At 40.2% G+C, this 18,973-nt stretch overlaps 1 protein-coding gene across 1 annotated transcript; it reads left to right on the top strand.

Annotated features, from left to right (window-relative positions):
• The first annotated feature begins 119 nt into the window (after nucleotides 1-119).
• rdh12 (retinol dehydrogenase 12) lies at nucleotides 120-18,577 on the top strand. The gene is made up of 7 exons (XM_052010245.1): nucleotides 120-345; nucleotides 6,284-6,402; nucleotides 7,536-7,691; nucleotides 9,870-9,974; nucleotides 14,664-14,873; nucleotides 15,394-15,583; nucleotides 18,025-18,577. Exons 1-7 carry the CDS (start codon nucleotides 269-271, stop codon nucleotides 18,125-18,127), a joined length of 960 nt encoding a protein of 319 aa, XP_051866205.1. The 5' UTR covers nucleotides 120-268; the 3' UTR covers nucleotides 18,128-18,577.
• Nucleotides 18,578-18,973: the final 396 nt, after the last annotated feature.

The raw sequence follows: 18,973 nt of genomic DNA, 5'->3' as shown, positions 1-18,973 counted from the left end.
CGGCAGGTCAGGCGGCGGGTATGGAGGGAAATGGACGTCTCGGTTCGAAACCCTTCACCTGGGGTCTCAACCCGAAACGTCGACTGTCCATTTCTCTCCTGGAGATGCTGCCTGACCGGCTGAGTTCCTCCGGCGTTTTGTGATCAACAGTTGGGACTGGCGTTCGCGGCGTTTCTGGGTGTTGTAGTTCCAGTGCCTCCTGTCCCTGGGTTTAAAACCGAGCGGCGTGCGATTGGTTTCCTTGTGTCTGTGGTGTTGCAGTCGAAGGATGTTAGGCCTCTTCAGCCTCGTCGGGATCTGTGCAATTGCTGCTCTTCTTCTAGCAGCATTTGCTCCATATATCAGGTTCGTGTTTATCCCTTGTGATATTTTCAAGCATTGCTGGGGTGTCAATATGTCAGGTATTTGCTGTTTTTTTACCTTTCTGGGATCTGCAGTATTTCAAAATAAGTTTTGGAGAAGCAAATCTACAACCATGACAATATGAATGATCGTGTTTTTCGAACTATATTTAAACGTATCACAGTGTAAAGCTGTTTTGGAAGTCGCTGGTTTAAATTATATTGATGTATAATAATTTTACAATGTGCCTTGGTCCATGCTGTTTATTGAATAGAAAGCAGGGTTGCTACGATTTGCATAATTCTTCAATTCAAACTTTGAATACTCTTGCTTTTTATTCAGTATATTAAAGTAATATTTAGCTATGCGTTTCCCTCGAATCACTTTTCTCCCTCTTAAGTAACAGTTTGACGCAGTGAAGTAACTGCGACAAATCATCACCAAGAACTTCACTCTGCACCCTAATTAATCCACGTTTTAAAAGAGGTGGTGGAATAATTGCCCTTTTGTCAGCAGAGAGTATTGCAAAGACGTTTATGATACTGTTCAAAGCGATTAATTTCGGATCATCTGATCAGATCATGGGCGGGACCTCTCTCCCTTAATTTTGATTGGCTACTTGGCGTTTCGGCTGATGTGTTATTCTCTGCCGTGCGTATATATTCCCCATTATTTTTGTGTGTCTGGCGCTCTGGATCGCCAGAGGGTGTGAATGACGTTACATTGACATAAGTCCTTTATGTTTGAAACCATCTGCTTGCAACCGAAAGCTTCAATGGACTTTTTCCAATTATTTTTCATGTCAATTTTGAAAGATTGGGGACATAATGCACATTTCTACAAAGCTCAGAGCTTTTGATTGGTAGTTGTAATGTATTTACAATCTTATCTGGTTTTCAGAATAAAATAGTTTGCAGTGTATTTTAGTGTGCATGCAGATAAATGTTATGAAATGCTGTAAGTCTGAAATAAAAACAGAAAATGCTGGAGTTGATCAGCAGGTTAGGCAGTGCTTATGGAGTGGAAACAGCTGGTGACCTTTCATCAGACCTGCTATATATCTCCAGCATCTTCTGGTTTTGTTTTGTTCTGGATAAGGTTAGGTTTCTTGAATGTTGTTGGAGTGGCACTCATCCAGGTAAGTGAAAGATATTCCATCATAAATCTGCCTAATAGCTGGTGGAAAAGCTGTGGAGAGCCAGGAGGTGTGTCTCCCATTGCAGCATACCCAGCCTCTGAACTGCCCTTGATGCCACATCCATTTGAGCTTCTGGTCAGTGGTTATCACCAAGATCCAGATGGTTTAATAATGCCACAATTTAAGAATTCGCACCTTGCTTTTTCAGTCCTTTAGTCGCCTCACCCCTCTATATTTCCACCCATGGAGTGCTATGATCCACTGACATCTGAACTCCTACCATTCTGGCTTCTGTGTTCTCATGATTATAACTGCTTCATCAGTAGCCATGGATTCGTCTGCCTGCATTCCAATCTCTGGACTTCATATTGCTAAGCTTTCCTTCCTCTCATCCTTTAAAGATACTCCTTAAAACCTAAAATCAAAAGAAAAGCTGCAGATGCTGGAAATCCAAAATAAAAACCATTAAGCTTAAGGAGAGAAAATGCTGGAAATATTGAGCCATTTAGGCAGCACTTGTAGAAGCAAAAACAAAGTAAAAGTTTCACCTGAAAGGTCCTCAACCTGAAATGTTAACACTGTTTCTGTCTCAGCAGCTGCTGCCTGTCTTGCAGAGTATTTACACCATTTTCTTAAAACTTAAATGAGTAACCTTTTGAACAACTGCTGTAATATCTCCTGATGTGCCATTGTATCAGATTTTACCAGCCCTAGGTTAGAACCTGTCTACATTTTATTATTTTAAAGGTGCTGCAGAAATGCAAGCTGTTCCTGAGTAGCAAAGTCCATCCTTCACTGTCTCACATCCAAGTGATGAATTGGTCTATAATTTTGATTTTGCTGATGCGGGCTAGATTGACTTATGGGGGATTGTATGAAGTTAGCAGCAGGAGTAGGCCATTCAGCTTTTTGATCCTGCTTTGCCACTCAATATTATCGTGGCTGATCATCCCAAATCCAGTACCCTACTCCTGCTTTCTCCCCATATCCCTTGATCTGTTTAGGTATTAGTACTAGAAAATCCCACAGGGTCACCACTCTTTTGGGGTGAAGAAATTTTTCCTCATCATATCCTTAGGCTGTGACCCCTGGTTTTGGAGTAACGGGAACATCTTTCCTGCATTTAATCTGTCTGGTCCCATTCAGGATTTTGTAAATTTCAGTGACGTCCCCTCCAGTTCTTCTAAACTCCTAATTATCATCTCTTAGCTAGAATAGATGTTGTTGTCATTTAAATTTTTAGTATGTGGACAGACAAATCACACTTTCTTTTGGTGGTTCTATATTTGGTTGAGGCTGGAACATGAGCAGGATAGTGGGACAATTTTACAGAATGGTTGAATGTGCGTAAGCCATTCATCTCATTCTACAATTGATATACCTATTTAGTAAATGCTGCTCTCCTATTCTTTCCCTATAGTTTATCATGTATTTATCTAATTCTCTTTTGAAGATTATTATTAAACATGCTTCTATCTGTCTATTGAGCAAAAATTATAAATTCTAATTTTCTAAAAAAAATTGTTCCAATTGGCACTAATCAGCGTTTCATAATTTTCAGTACGAATTCCTTGTTTATGTGAAACTATTTATGCAGCCAAGGAGCCAGTATGCCTTTTTTAACCAGCCTCCTGAATTTTTTTTGTCATCTTTAAAGACTTTGGGACAACACCCTTCCAGTTCTGTTATTGATCCTTTTTAAAATTTTTTCTTTAAAGTTTATACAGCTTCCCCTTATTCTACCCTGGACAATATCATTGACATTGTGAATCTGGATTTTTAAAAAGCAATTGAGAAAGTGAATCCAGAAAGAATCAAAAGACGTGAAGCTAAATGAAAATCAAAAATACTGCATATCTAAAATAAAAATAAAGGGTCTTCAACCTGAAGAGTTAACTTTGTTTCTCTTCCCACAGATGTGGCCTGACCTGCTGAGTGTTTCCAGCATTTCTTGTTTTTATATTATAAATAACTTCTATTTATTATCTTACCCTAACCCTAATGCTACAGACTGAATGTGACATTATAACGATTTTACAAAACAGGTACACAGCATGATTCTGGACCAAAAAAGCAAATTGCTGGAGGAACTCAGCGGGTCAGGCAGCATCTGTGGAGGGAAAGGGACAAGTTAACATTTTGGGTCAAGACCCTGCATCTGGACTTTTTTGCTGCAGGCTCCAGCATCTGCTGTTTTTTGTGTCTCCACACAACATGATCCTGCTGTCCAGAAAGATCACATAAGAACTCAAACACAGTTTATATACTATCCATGCTCATAGATACACTGTGCCCACTGCCATTGTTTTTTTTGATGAAGTGACAGGGAGAGTTGGCATGACTAGCATGGGTGATATTGTGTGTGGACTTCTAAAATGGATTTGAGAGTGTTACCTGCAGCATAAAAATGAGTAGCAGTGGCATGAATACAAGATTAGTTTGGGGAGAGAAAAGTTGTTGTGATGAATAGGTGCTTATCAGGTTGAAGGACAGTAGGCAGTTTGTTAATGGTCAGTGATAGGGCCACTGGTTTTTGTGATTAATGACTTGAACTTGGGAGTGTTTCAACACTTACTGGGGACTCCGAGGTTGGAAACATGGTAAACAGTGAAGAGGGAAGCAGTGGGCTTCAGGAGAATATAGTCAGGCTAGTGGAATGGGGCAGACACAGGGCAGGTGAAACTTAATGCAGAAATGATGTATTTTGAAGGGAAGAATGAGCAATAGCGGTATAGTGAGTACAATTCCAAAAGGTGTGCAGCAACAGTGAGACCTGGGTCACTGTGTGAACAAATCTTTGTAGGTGGCAGAGCAAGTTTTAAAAATAAAAACAAGATCCTGGGCTTTACTTATAAGATTACAAAAGCTAGTTGAGAATATTGAACCTTTCCATGACATTGGTTCATTTGCAATTATGGTTTTCTGCCCCATTCTGGTCATTGCACTACAAGATGGATATGATCACACTAGAAAGGGTACAGAAAAGAATTTGTTGAATAGTTCTATCAATGAATGACTTAATGTGAAGCAATTAGATAAATTGTTCTTAAAGCAGAGGAAGTTGAAAGGTGATTGGATTGTAGTGTTCAACATCATGAAGGGAGTAGACAAGTAGGAAACAAGAAACTGTTCCCATTGGCAGATGGGAAGTAGAGGACATAGATTTAAATTGATTGGCAAAAGAACCAAGGGGGGGGAAAAAAAACTTTTACACATAGTGTGGAAAGGTGTTGAGAATAATTTAATCATCGCTTTGTAGGTTAAATACTCAAATAAAACAAATTGACAGGTTACAGCAAAGGAGCTCAGGAATGGGATTGAATGGATAGTGAGCCAGCATGGGGTTAACGGTGAATGGCTTTCTTTGTGCTGTAACCGTTCTATGATTCAGCATTAATCTGGGAGAAAATTAAGTTGCAATGAAATTGTCATGGGACAAAAATTCAGCACAAATTTGACAAACTTTTTCGAGTGTGGTTATAGAGGATTGATGGAGTAATGCAGCCAGTGGAGATGCAATTCCTCTCCTCCCGCAGATACTGCTTGACCCTCTGAGTTCCTCCAACAGATTGTCCGCTGCTTCACAACACAAACTAGAGGAACATCTCGTATTCCGTTTGGGTAGTCCACAACCCAACGGTATGAACATTGAGTTTTCAATTTTAGATAACCCTCCCCTCTGGCAGGTAGTTTCCCCTCCACACCCACCTTCCCCTCTCCTAATCTTCTTCCAGCCCTCCCTTCAAGGTGGCAGGAGAAGTTGAGAAAGCTGTTTTTGTTTTTAAAAAAAAAAGTGAGTAACTTTATCAATAAGAGAAAAATACAAAAACAAGTTCATTATATCAAATTGGAGAGATTTTAAAAAAACATACTGGAAATCTAAACCAAAAGGAGAAAAAAAATGCTGGAAGAACTCTGAGACCATCTGTGGGAAGAGAACCAGGGTTAATGTTTCAAGTGAAAGCCCCTTCATCAGCACTGGAAAAGCAAGAAAACAATTGTGTTTTCAGTTATGGAAAGAACGCGAGCAATATTTGTGATAAGGTACAAATCAAAATTCCTAAGTAGCCATTACTTTAACTTACAGTAGTTGGTGACAGAAAATTTACTAGAAGAAAGTCAAAAAAGGCTTGTCACACACACACACACACACACACACACACACACACACACACACACACACACACACACACATTATTGAAAGTCTGAATTCATGAAAAACAATTGAATGTATTTGGATCAGGTATATAAAACAATACTAAATTGATATTCGTTTTCAGTAGGTGCATCCAAGAAAAGAAAAAAATGTTTTGTGTTTGAAAATGCAAATGTTGGAAATCTGAAATAAAAACAGAAATTGCTGTAAACACTCAGTGGGTTAGGCAGCAGGTGGAAAGAGAAACAGTTAACTTTTCAGGTGGAGACCCTTCATTGGAATCGGGAAAGAGAGAAAACAAGTCAGTAGCAGAGAAGGTGGGGAAGGGATGGGTAGAACGAAGGGACTATCTGATATGGTGAGACCAAATGAGATTGCATGGATTAAGCTTCCTTTTAGTGCCCATCAGACCAGGCTATATTAATGGAGACAGAAAAACTGAGCCAAATTCACAGATGGACTACTGGTAGAAATGGTCAGTTCTGATATAGGCAGAAAGAAAGAGCAAGTTATATAAAGTTGGAGAATTCAGTATTGAATCTGGAAGGCTTCAGCCTGCTTCGGGGGAGATGAGATGTTGTTCCTCAAGCTTGCATTGTGACTTCTTATAAAGATCTCATTAATGCTTTGTTTTTGACACTCCTCAGGAGGTGTGCTGCTGGTGGAGTGTGTACATCTAACGCAAGACTAAATGGGAAAACTGTGGTGATTACAGGGGCTAACACTGGCATTGGAAAGGAAACTGCCAGGGATCTGGCACAGAGAGGTGAGTTATTATCAAGCAATGATCCGTTTCAAATGAATTCCAAATATGGTTTCAAATTAAACCATTTTAACATTCAGCCAAATCCTTACGCACACAATGTCTCTAAGCAGGAAAATATCAATACAGAATGATAATCATAAGTACCAAATATTATATCACAGGGGCTTATCATCACAAATTTTGTTCTTATCCCTGCCCTCTCTCTCTCCCCCTCTCCACGCATTGTGAAGGACTCAAGAGGATAGTGGGCCCCAGTCATGCATAACCTCTTTGTAACCTTGAAGATTCTTTATAGCCAGAAAGGTATTTTTGTGATTAAGAAGTGAGATAATTCCCGAAAGGACACCAGACAGTATTTGTTTGTCATTTTGGGCACTGTACCATGTCCTAACTTGGCCTTCTCATTTCACTATGCATGGACAAAGTCAAACAGGCAATGAATCACAGACTTAGTTCTATCCACAGCTTAAATCCACATGTCAACCAAAAGTTTATAGAAAACAATGACTTTAATCATTTGAGGTTAAACCAAAGGCTTACCTTGGACATAGGCATATTGGAACATGATCTTGTATCACACTAAAGGCTAGAATAGTTATCCTTCTTTAATGTGAATGTAAAAATATCCCATGCATCATTTGAAGTTATGGTTACAAACTTTTCTGAACAAATAATACTGAAAATAAAAGATTAGCTGGTCATTTGTTTCATTGCTACTTGTTGTAGGTTGCTGTGTGCAAGATCACCCCAGAAAACACCTCATTTCAATGAAACACATATTACTACATCGGCTACATAAGTAGAATATATCTTTGGTTGTAAAGTGCTTTATAATGTTCATATGTTGTGAAAGAATATGCAAAGCTCTAGTGAAATATGAAGTTATGTTTGTGAAAGGGATAATTCAGGCAGTGAAGTTTATGTACTTGATTGTTTGGTTGATTTACCAGAAAGTTGTTCACTTCCATTGGAAACCATCTTCCAGGGCATGAAGTTGTTAAAAGATTGGTTGGACTTCAAGTAAAGTCTTACTGAAGTGCAGAAATTTAAATATGTCAATATTAAATAAATGCATATGTGTGTATGTTAACAATAAAGATAATTAAAACCAGAAGTACTGACTCTTCTCGCAGGTGCTCGAGTAATCATAGCCTGCAGAGATTTGACCAAGGCAGAAGCTGCAGCCCAAGAGATTCGTGAAGACACTGGAAATAAACAAGTCATTGTTCGAGAACTGGATTTAGGCAACACCAGGTCCATATACCAGTTTGCTGAAAATATCATTAAAGGTAATTCAACCCTCCAAGCAATATTTTCATTTATTTAATAATTAACAGTTTTGATTACTTAAACTTATCAAGGAATGTAAAATGTAACTGTATTTTATAACCATATTACTCAGGATGGGGATTGGTCCACTGAGATGAAGTACCAGTTGATGCAGAAAAGTGGCAATAATATTGAACAGTTACTGCACTTGGATATTTACCATTAAGACTAACAAGGTGGACGAACCATAAAAAAAATTTAAAAAAAATTAAATCCATTAATACAGAAAGTAGGGAATTAATTGATAAACCAAGCAAACATAAATGGATAAGACCTTGGAGGTCCTGATAGATTGCATCCCATAGAAGCCAATGAAGTAACTTTGAATAAGGTTCTGGTCAACTTATAACAAAAGATTAGAGGCACAGGATGTGGTGTGAAAAAGATGAACAAGAACTATGCTAAAAGTGAGATTAAACCTATTAGGAGAGACTGAACAAGCTGGGCTCTGCTCTGTAGAAAGGAGAAGAATGAAGAATGACCCGGTAGAGTTCATTAGGGTTTAAGGGTGTAATAGGGCACATGCAAAGTTTCTGCTTGTAGTCAAGACCGGAACTGGGGACAGAAAATGGTTACTAATAAGTCCAATAGGGATCTTAGAAAAAACTACTTTAGCCAACAAGCTGTTAAGGCAAATAGCATGGTATTTATGGGGATAAAGAAGAGAGGAATAAAAGAAATATACTGATGGTGTTAGATGAGGAGTTGGAAAGTTTAGCTGAATGACCCATTTTATTGCAGTCAATTTGTTACATTATTTACTTTTGATATATATTCCACTGGCTGCTCTCAGACGCCACCTGCTGGTATTGCAAAGCATCACATACAGAAGGCTGATCGATTCAGCTCAAGGGGACAGACACACCTAAATTTAATTGTACTATATTTTGTTCAAATATCTATTGTAGAATCATGGAAAGTTATGGCATAAAAGGAGACTATTCAGGCTACTGTGTGAGTGCTAGCCAGAAATGGAACTGTTTTCTCTCAGTTCATTTGCAGCCTTTTTAGAGTTCTAATCTTCTACTAAACAAGTAAACCATTAGACATTCAAGCTGGAATTTCTCACTACAGTCCCAAAGCACATGATCTCCTGCTGCTTTTAAAGTCAATAAGCTTGATTGACTGGAAGTTAACCAATTTTCCCCACTGTCATGATATGTAGCCTTAAGTTAGAGATAGCAGTCATTAAAGCATGCAGCATGCATGTGAGGTGTAACTTTTCATGTCTTTATTGCCAGTGTTAACCCTCACTGGACACACAGGCTGGTAACAGACTGGACATGTTGGCTCTGAATATCCAGGCACAAGAGAGCCACCCATGCTCACTTATTTGCTTTGTGCACATTGACCTTGTCTTTCCCCTTTCTAGTCTCCAAGATGAATCTCTGTGCCAATTCCACTTTCCTATTCGGTCTCCATAGTCTGTAACCTATCACCTCTCAGCTTATTAAATCTTTCCCTCCCCCACCCACCTACCCTCCCCCTCTCACCTATCACCTGAACTCACCTATCCCCTGCCTGCATGTGCTCCTCCTCCTCCCCCCACCTTCTTATTCTGGCTTCTGCCCTCTTCCAGTCCTGATGAAGGCTCTCTGCCCAAAACATTGACTGTTTATTTCCCTCCACGGATGCTGCCTGACCTGCTGAGTTCCTCCAGCACTCTTTGTGTATTGCTCCAGGTTCCAGCATCTGCAGAATTTCTTGTGACTGCAACTTCCTTGCTGTCCAAAAAATCATCCAGAGCCCCATGGATTGGAGCATCCCAAAGATTTGCATCCTCTTTGGAAGAAATTTTTTTTCATTTTGGATGTTGCTCATTGAATTAAAAGATTGTCATTGTTAAATATCAAAATTAAATCCTGAGCCCATAACGTTTTCTTCCAGCAGTCCAGTCAGATGAAATAGCCTCTCAGCAAGTTTGCAAAGAATTTTTCATGTGTCAGGGAGATGACTTCTTATTCTAAAGTTCACAGAAGCAAGACTTAGTTTAAAACTGGGTGAAAGTGCTAAATAGAAACCTCGCTAGTAAAGTATGCTACCCTTATAACACTACAGCATTATCAGAAGGACAAAACCAATTAGCATGTTTCCATTTTGTGACTTACTTTCTATTGCCCAATTCTATTTAATGACAGAGGAAAAGGTGATCAACATCTTAATCAACAATGCCGGAGTGATGATGTGCCCCTACATGAAGACAAGTGATGGTTTTGAGATGCACTTTGGTGTAAACCACCTTGGTAAGTTGCTCACAAGTTGCATTTATAGAACATCTAATATGTCTGTGTAATCTTGCTATGGGCAACTGGCTGATGGATTCACCTATATCACAACAGTTCAAAAGTAATTAATTCAGAGGATGTAAAAGTACTAATGAAATGCATCAAGTGGAGTTCTTGAATTTGCTTTTTCGTTGACTTTTTTTCTATTTGGAAGAGATTAATTTCTTGCCGAGCCTCAAGGGAATCAGCAGAAGTAAGTTATTTAACTGCAAGACAGACATTAGAGCAGAGTCCAACTGAACCCTTTCCCACTGATTAGACTTGGTCCTACTCTCACCCTCTCCTATTTTAGGAAGCTAATAATCTCTCACATCACCATGTGATTCACGGGCACTGGCATTGAGGGATTTCCTTCATTTAAACTGAATAGTGACCATTGTCCTAATGAATTGAATAGCTAGTAAGTGGACCTTTAAACCAATAAGGGGAAAGTAGTTGGGTAGGTTTAAATTTATAAATTTGAAGAGAAAAAGTCAACAGTGTAGAGCAGAATTATATCAGGAGGGGTTAAGAGTTTAACAACTATAATAGACCTAAGGAGATGGTGGGGAAAAAACAGGTTTTGCTGGCATATTCTTCCTTTAACACCATGGTTGCTGTTACAGGAGCTACAAAAAGTTCTTGACAATACATCGCTTTAACTCCAATTTTACTGATTTTACCATCTATTTTTCAGGGTTGAGATCATTTCTGTTATTATTATGTTATTATTAATAATACCCCAATTGCTTTTCCATTTAGTCCATCTTTTCAAACATTCAAGTAGTCTGGAATATTTCTTTCCTGACTTTGGTTATCTTCCCAGCGCATATTATTTCAATTATGTTATTATTAATAATACCCCAATTGCTTTTCCATTTAGTCCATCTTTTCAAACATTCAAGTAGTCTGGAATATTTCTTTCCTGACTTTGGTTATCTTCCCAGCGCATATCAGTAATGGCTATATGACATCCGCCGAAATAGGTGGATGTCGTCTCCCTGGCCCTATACTCATCTCTGGAGCATCTGGACGGTAAAGACACCTATGTTAGACTATTGTTTATTGACTACAGCTCCACCTTCAATACTATAATTCCAAGCAAACTCATCACCAAACTCTGAGACCTGGGACTCAACACCTCCCTTTGCAACTGGATCCTTGACTTCCTGACCAATAGGCCGCAATCAGTAAAGATAGGCAGCAACACCTCTACCATGATTATTCTCAATGCTGGTGCCCCACAAGGCTGCATCCTCAGCCCTCTACTCAATTCCCTATAAACTCATGACTGCGTGGCCATATTCTGCTCTAACTCCATCCACTGGTTTGCAGATGATGCCACCGTCATAGGCCATATCTCAAATAATGATGAGTCGGAGTTCAGGAAGGAGATGGAGAGCTTAGTGACATGGTGTTGTGACGACAACCTTTCCCTCAATGTCAGCAAAACAAAAGAACTGGTCATTGACTTCAGGAAGGGGGGTGGTGCACATGCTCCTGTCGACATCAACGTTGCTGAGGTTGAGAGCTTTAGGTTCCTAGGAGTAAACATCACCAGTAGCCTGTCCTAGTCTAACCATGTAGATGCCATGACCAAGAAAGCTCACCAGCACCTCTGCTTCCTCAGGAGGCTAAATAAATTTGGCATGTCCCCATCGATCCTCTCCAATTTTTTTCGATGCACCTTAGAAAGCATCCAATTTGGATGCATCACGGCTTGGTATGGCAACTGCTCTGCCTGTGACCATAAGAAACTGCTGAGAGTTGTGGACACAGCTCAGTACATCACAAAAACAAGCCTCGGTAAATCAGCCAGCATAATCAAAGACCCCACCCACCCTGGACATCCTCTCTTCTCCCCTCTCCCGCCAGGCAGAAGAAATAAAAGCCTGAAAGCACATACCACCAGGCTCAAGGACCGCTTCTATCCCACTGTTAAAGGACTATTGAATGGTTCCCTATTACGATTGGGTCTCTTGACCTCACAATCTATCTCATTGTGACCTTTCACCTTATTGTCTACCTGCACTGCACTTTCTCTGTAGTTGTGACGATTTATTCTGGATTCTGTTATTGTTTTACCTTGTACTACCTCAAAAGGCCCCACCCACCCGGGTCATTCTCTCTTCTCTCCTCTTCCATTGGGTAGAAGATACAGGAGCCTGAGGGCACATACCACCAGACTTAAGGACAGCTTCTACCCCACTGTGATAAGAGTACTGAACGGTTCCCTTATACTATGAGATGGACTCTGACCTCACGATCTACCTTATTGTGACCTTGCACCTTATTTGACTTATTTTACCTTTTTTTTTGCCTTTAATGTCACTAAGCTCTTGGACCCATCCTGATAATAATTGTTTGATTTTATTCAAATTACTACTGTACTATACGGATTTAACTTTTCCTTTCTTATTTATAAATTTACCGTACCTGAACTCTTCCTCACATTCATTAAGTTCAAAGTTCTATTTAACCAAAATATATAGGAAAATTCTCCCTTTTACATTGCCATTTGATCCATTACAAAACTTGTAGTTAATAAAACCAAAATCATACATGGAATAGAATAGATTTAAAAGTCTGATTTCATAAAACCCAAGTACTTGAGATGTCCTGACACCTTTCATGAATTCCAAGATTTTCCTGAATTACAAAATGATTCTTGAAATAATCTTAACTGCAATTCAGCAACAAGACCCAAACACTCAAGGGTGAAATGCAAGTCCAGCATGAATGCAAATTGTTCTCCTACCCATTTCAACCCTTCTATTTCCCCTCCCCTGCTGTTTTGATCTGCCCATCACCCATACATTCCTTCCTCCGGTTCCCCTCCTCACCTTCCCTATATTCTATGGTCCACTGTCCTCCTATCAGATTCCATCTTCTTCAGCCCTTTATTACTTCCATCTATCACCTCCCAGCTTCTTACGTCATTCCCACTCTCCCCCTTCCCCATCTGCCTATCATCCCCCTTCTCACCTGGAATCACCTAGCACTTCGAAACACATAATCAAAGATGCCACCCACCCGGGACATTCTCTCTTCTCTACTCTTCATCAGGTAGAAGATACAGGAGCCTGAGGGCACGTACCACCAGACTTAAGGACAGCTTCTACCCCACTGTGATAAGACTATTGAACGGTTCCCTTATACAATGAGACTTTGACCTCACGATCTACCTTGTTGTGACCTTGCACCTTATTGCACTGCACTTTCTCTGTAGCTGTGACACTTTACTCTATACTGTTATTGTCTCTACCTGTACTAACTCAATGTACATGCACTGTGTAATGAATTGACCTGTATGATCGGTGTGCAAGACAAGTTTTTCACTGTACCTCAGTACAAGTGACAATAATATACCAATACCAATATTCTGCAGATGCTGAAATCTGGAGCAATACACAAAAAGTGCTGGAGGAACTCAGCAGGTCAGGCAGCATCCTTGGAGGGAAATAAACTGTCGATGTTTCAGGGCGAGACCCTTCATCAGGACTGGAAAGGAAGCGGGCAGAAGCCAGAATAAGAAGGTGGAAGGAGCACACTTAGGCAGGGGATAGGTGAGTTCAGGTGATAGGCGAGTCCAGGTGAAAGGGGGAAGGTAGGTGGGTGGGGGAGCTGTGATAGGTAGAAGAGGCAAAGAACTAAAGGAGGAGGAATCCGGTAGGAGAGGGCAGTGGACCATGGAATAAAGGATGGGGGGAGGGGAGGAGATGTGCAGGTTATCAAGGCAGGGGAAGGGATCATACAAATAAGGAAAGATGAAGGATTGGGGGGGTGGGTGGGGAAGAAAAAGAAGGGGTGAAGTTGCTAGAAGTTAGAGAAATTGATGTTGAGCCCATCAGGCTGGAGACTACCAAGGCAGAATATGAGGTGTTGTTCCTCCAACCTGCGCCTGGCCTCAACGTGGTAGTAGGGGAGGCCGTGGATCACCTGCCAGCTCTTGCTCCACCTCCTCCCGCCACCTTTTTATTCTGGCTATCTCCCCTTCTTCTTTCTAGTCCTGATGAAGGGTCTCAACCCAAAACATCGACTGTCCATTTCCCTCCATAGGTGCTGCCTGACTTGCTAAGTTCCTCCAGCATTTTGTGTGTTGCTACCCATTCCAATCTTCTTTTCCATTGAAGTCAACAGTCAGATTTCACCTGCTTAATCCAGCCTGGTGCCTCAGGGACACGCTCCACTCTTGAATATGAAGTCTTTTGAATGAGCTGCGAAAAGAAGCCCCTTTCATGGCGCACAAATCACCTGCCAGTGTTCACAGGAGAAAAGGCTAACGTTTCTCTCTTGGTAACCACCAAAAAGGAAAACAGATTAGCATCATTTATCCCATTGGCTCTTCAGCCCATACCATGCACAAGTGAGTTACATTTGCCTTGAAGATGATAATGATTACACTGATAATGAAACTTATTGTTGTGAACTACTTCAGGACATTAAGTAATAAGGTGTTGCTGACTACAAGTCCTTTTAAAGTCATTGGACATAAAAAAAAACCCCAGATCTTAACTACTGATATGTAGTGATCCAAGTATTGCTTCACTTAGTGAGAATGTTGAATTTGTAATTAAGTATATGGTGACTAATATTAATGCAGTATGTTCCAAGAAAGTGGAAAAGTCTAAGATTGATGATGATGTTGAATTCTTTGTATTCTTTTAGGACATTTCTTATTGACCTTCCTGCTTCTCGATCTCATTAAGCGATCAGCACCTGCTCGCATTATCAATGTATCATCCTTTGCTCACGTCTTTGGCCGAATCAATTTTCAGGATCTGCAGAGTGAAAAGAGCTATGAAGGGGCTCTGGCCTACTGCCAGAGTAAACTAGCAAACATACTGTTCACCCGCGAATTGGCCAAGCGTCTGAAAGGTATGCCTCAAATATTTCCTCTGGAATGTCACCTAAACTCATTGCAGAAATTACCCATCTGTTGTTTGGTTCATTTCAAAGGTACAGCTAATAAATGAGGGTTTAATTGGCCTTTTCAGTATCAATATGTGATGTTACTGTATTTTTGATCTAACAGATGTCAATGGGGTAACTGAGGAATACTGATCAATAGAATCCCAGTACATAGGCTCTGGCACATTATCTCAGCAGCTTTCTTGTGGCAGGAAGCTTGGTGCCATTAGTGCTGTGGCTTAAGGTGAGGAGAAACAGAGAGATACAGCTCCTGATCACAGAACACTGCTACCAGTAAAAGTATATACAAGACTCCCAAGCATTACTCACAAGATACCCGGACCCTTAAGGAAAATAATTAAGCTCTCAATCATTCAGTTAGTTAAAGTGGTGGGTAGCTGAGATGCATGCATTGTGAAGGCTCCAGGTTTGATTGAGATGGTGGTTTACAAACTGGAGTGATATTTTATTTCTTTTCTTAATACAGACACCAAAGTCACAGTGAACTCTTTGCATCCAGGCTCCGTGAAAACAGAGCTAACCAGGCACTCCTGGGTTGTGGCTCTGTTATGGAAGATTTGCACCTTCCTCATCAAAACACCTAAAGAAGGTGCTCAGACCAGCATACACTGTGCAGTTGCTGAAGAACTGGAAGAGATTTCTGGCAAATATTTCAGGTTTGTAACTGCATTTTTTAAAGTTAATTAAGAAACCTATTTATAGGAAAAAGGGCTCAAGTACACAGAAAGCTTCATGCTTCAATAAATTCCAACAATACTAGACAATTGGCCATTCCAGTCTTGCATCTCATATTTCCAGCACTACTTTTTTTCTTCCCTTCTCTCTCCTGGTATTTCACTCCTCTCTTATTTACACGTCCTGCAGATGTATCCTTACCACATCTTACAGGTGACACCACCACAACCTGGTCTCCATCCCATCACACAACTTCCCTTTAGTTTTCTCCTCCCTTCTCTCTGCAACTTAACTTTTGTTCTGGATTTAATGATCACTCACCTAAACCACTGACCATTTCTGTCTCTAATGCTGCAAGCTAACCTGCCAAGTATTCCCAATATTTTTGATTTCTATTTCCATTTTAATGCAGTATTTTGGTTTTGGATTCGTGACCTCATCTCATAAACAATAATGTCCCTTTCCTCCTCCTCCATATTTCCAATGGATGTGAGAAATTCCCACACTCCAAACTCAAGAATTTTGCATTAAAAGTTCCCAATAATTTCATTGGTTAAGTAGCTAAGATGCTAGGCAATAGTATAGATGTTTAGATACTCGTGGAAATAAACAGAAATTGGATTAATGTTGGGAAATGGCACTGCCATTAAATAGCAGAGCAGGCACAAAGGGTGGAGTAGTCTAATCTCTGCTTTTATTTACATTCCATGTTTGATTCACAATGATAGCAGATCCATAAACATTAATGTGCAAGTCAGAGTGGTTTGCAACAGCTTCAAGTAAAACAGAATACTGGGAATACTCAGCAGATTGCACAGTAGCCGGAGGAAAAGAAATAGGGAAAATTGGATTAAAAACATTATGTTTCAGAGAAATGGGGGGGGGCTGGGGGCAGGTGGCAGAGCAGAGAGAACAAGAGGTCTAGGGGTGGAGACTGGGACAAGATAGACATCCTAATAGTGGCAGTGTTAGTTGATAGGGGGTGGTACCGATTAATGAATAACAAAAGGTATGTCTGGGGGATGCATGGATAAAAGGGAGTAAATTAACCCTAAATTATCATGAGGAAAAATAACTGAATGTTAGAAAGGTTGGATACAAGTCCATGTTGTGCTTCTCTGGAACAGCGTAGGAAGCCAAAAACCATGAGGTCAGAAATGCAAGTGGGGTGAAGAATTAATGTGATCAGCAACTGCAACTTTGTGGGTTGAATACTGATCACAAAGTCTGTGATTCATTTCCCTAATCTAGAGGAGACCACATACTGTAATCTAAATTGGAAGAAGTGAATTGCTGCTTCACCTAGGAAGAGATAAAAGATGGGAGTTGCATGGGAAATTGCCCTAAGAAGGGGTATGGGTGTTGGTGGGGATGGAAGAGTGAATTACATTGTCCCATTAGGATCTTGGCGGGCGGGGGGAGTGGAAATGTCTGAGAATGATCTGTTGAACGTGAAGTCTACTGTGGTGGAAGGTGAGGAGCCTTCTCCTTGTTCTAGGTGGGAGGAAATGGTGTGAGACCAGAAGTAGGGGAATTTTGCCTGGTTGAGAGCCTTGTGGATTACATTGGAAGTAAAACCATGGTTGAAGGAAAAGAAAGGCTTATCTAAAGCACCAGCATTGTCTGGAAGGAACCAGGAGAATAAATGGAGAAGTGCACAAGCAGAGTGCAAGGAAGTGTAGTTATGGCACCAGCAAATCCTTGGGCTTATGATGGAAACTGGTTACTAAACCTATCCCCTAAAACGAAGATAGGGACAATCAAGAAAACTAAAGGAAGTCAGAACATGAAAATGAGAATCTTGAGAGATCTATCCATACAAAAGAGTAGGGCCATCTGGCTCTTAAAGCCTATTCTGCCTTTGATTATGTCATGGTTGATCTTGTATGTCATTATTATTTTCCTGCTTATCCCCCGTAAATTCTGATGGTTTTTGTGCCTTGAAGGTTTCTACAGGTCTCTGTAAAAGCGAATTCCACAGATTCATCACCCTCTGAGTGAAGACATTTCTTCTTATCTCAGTTCTAAATCTCATCGTGTAACTCCAGTGTAGACTCCCCAGCAAGGGGAAACACCCTCCCACATCCAGTCTGTCCAGCTGTGTCAGAATTTTGTAACTTTCAGCTAGATGCCCTCCCACACGAGCTTTACGGAATACAAATCTAGTCGACCTAATCTTTTCTCATATGGTGCCATTTCCTGCTAGCTCATAACAGCTGGAAACAGCGCCAATACATTCAACAATGTACCAGAGGCAAAATGAAGGAGAGGGAGGGACTGTTTAAAAATAATTTTATCCTTTTAAGGATGGTTACCAAGACTTTGGACCAGTTGCCAACATTCACAATGACTGACAAGGTAACAGTATGGACATCCCTCTGCAACTTAATGTTTCCATTTTTATGTTTGATTTTCTTTACAGTGACTGCCACCCAGCATTTGTGGCTCCACAGGGCAGGAATGATGAGACAGCCAAGAACTTGTGGAATGTCAGCTGCAAACTTCTGAAAATTCAGTGGGACTGAATTCTCAAAACTGGAAGAAAGCCAAGAACAAAGTTAATTCTTTCTTTCTGTAGCTACTTTGAAATCACTTTTATTCTAGTAGTTCTCAATCAAGTTGACTTATGCCTTTTAAAGTTGCTCACTGACAGCTAAACAGCAACCTATTCACTGTAACCTGCAATAACCATATCTTTGAGATGCAATTTTGTCTAAGAGGGGTTACCAAGATTTTGGACTACTTTGCCAAATCAGCTATTCTGTAAAAATCTAAATTCACAATGAGTTTATGAAACTTTTGACGATTCATTACTTGCTACAATCCATTATAACTGTCAGGCACTGTATTCAAGCTATACTTTAATGACCAAGCATTGCTTTATGATTAAGATACAGGTCTTTATATGCAAAATGAGGGGCAAGTATTTTATCAAAAGTGTTAAAGTGGGTAAATAAATGAAAATATCTATTGTACACACTATGTTTCTCCTAATAACCTAAGTTGTTCATGGAATAACTCAATCAATATATATTGATAATGGGCAAAAGAAACAATTTGTCTCTGCTTCACATTAAGATTAGCACAGTCCTTGGGAAAAATAGTGGCCTGGATTCTTGCTGGTAAGTGGAATCACTGGTACTTAACCACTTAAGTGACAACCAATCAGGATGTATTGTCACACTCTGAAATCACAGACTGACAAACAGATTCAAAACACCAAATTTGCCAGTTTGCTCTGCTGCTTGGTTCCATGTGGAGAATGTGAGACTTCACTGAGTTTTGTCACTAATCAAGAGTGAATATATAAATTGCCAGTTAATGTGCTGTTTCATGAGGTACATTGGAGATGGAAAGCTTGGGGACTGGAG

Source organism: Pristis pectinata, chromosome 1 (genome assembly GCF_009764475.1).
Source record: "Pristis pectinata isolate sPriPec2 chromosome 1, sPriPec2.1.pri, whole genome shotgun sequence".
In the NCBI taxonomy this organism is placed as follows: domain Eukaryota; kingdom Metazoa; phylum Chordata; class Chondrichthyes; order Rhinopristiformes; family Pristidae; genus Pristis; species Pristis pectinata.
The sequence above is the reverse complement of the archived record's forward strand: the minus strand, read 5'-3'. Positions and strand labels throughout refer to the sequence as shown.

Coding starts and splice junctions, on each gene's coding strand:
- rdh12 (XM_052010245.1), top strand. CDS start 269: ATGTTAGGCCTCTTCAGCCTCGTCGGGATCTGTGCAATTGCTGCTCTT. Junction 346..6,283: donor GCATTTGCTCCATATATCAG/GTTCGTGTTTAT, acceptor GACACTCCTCAG/GAGGTGTGCTGCTGGTGGAG. Junction 6,403..7,535: donor CAGGGATCTGGCACAGAGAG/GTGAGTTATTAT, acceptor CTCTTCTCGCAG/GTGCTCGAGTAATCATAGCC.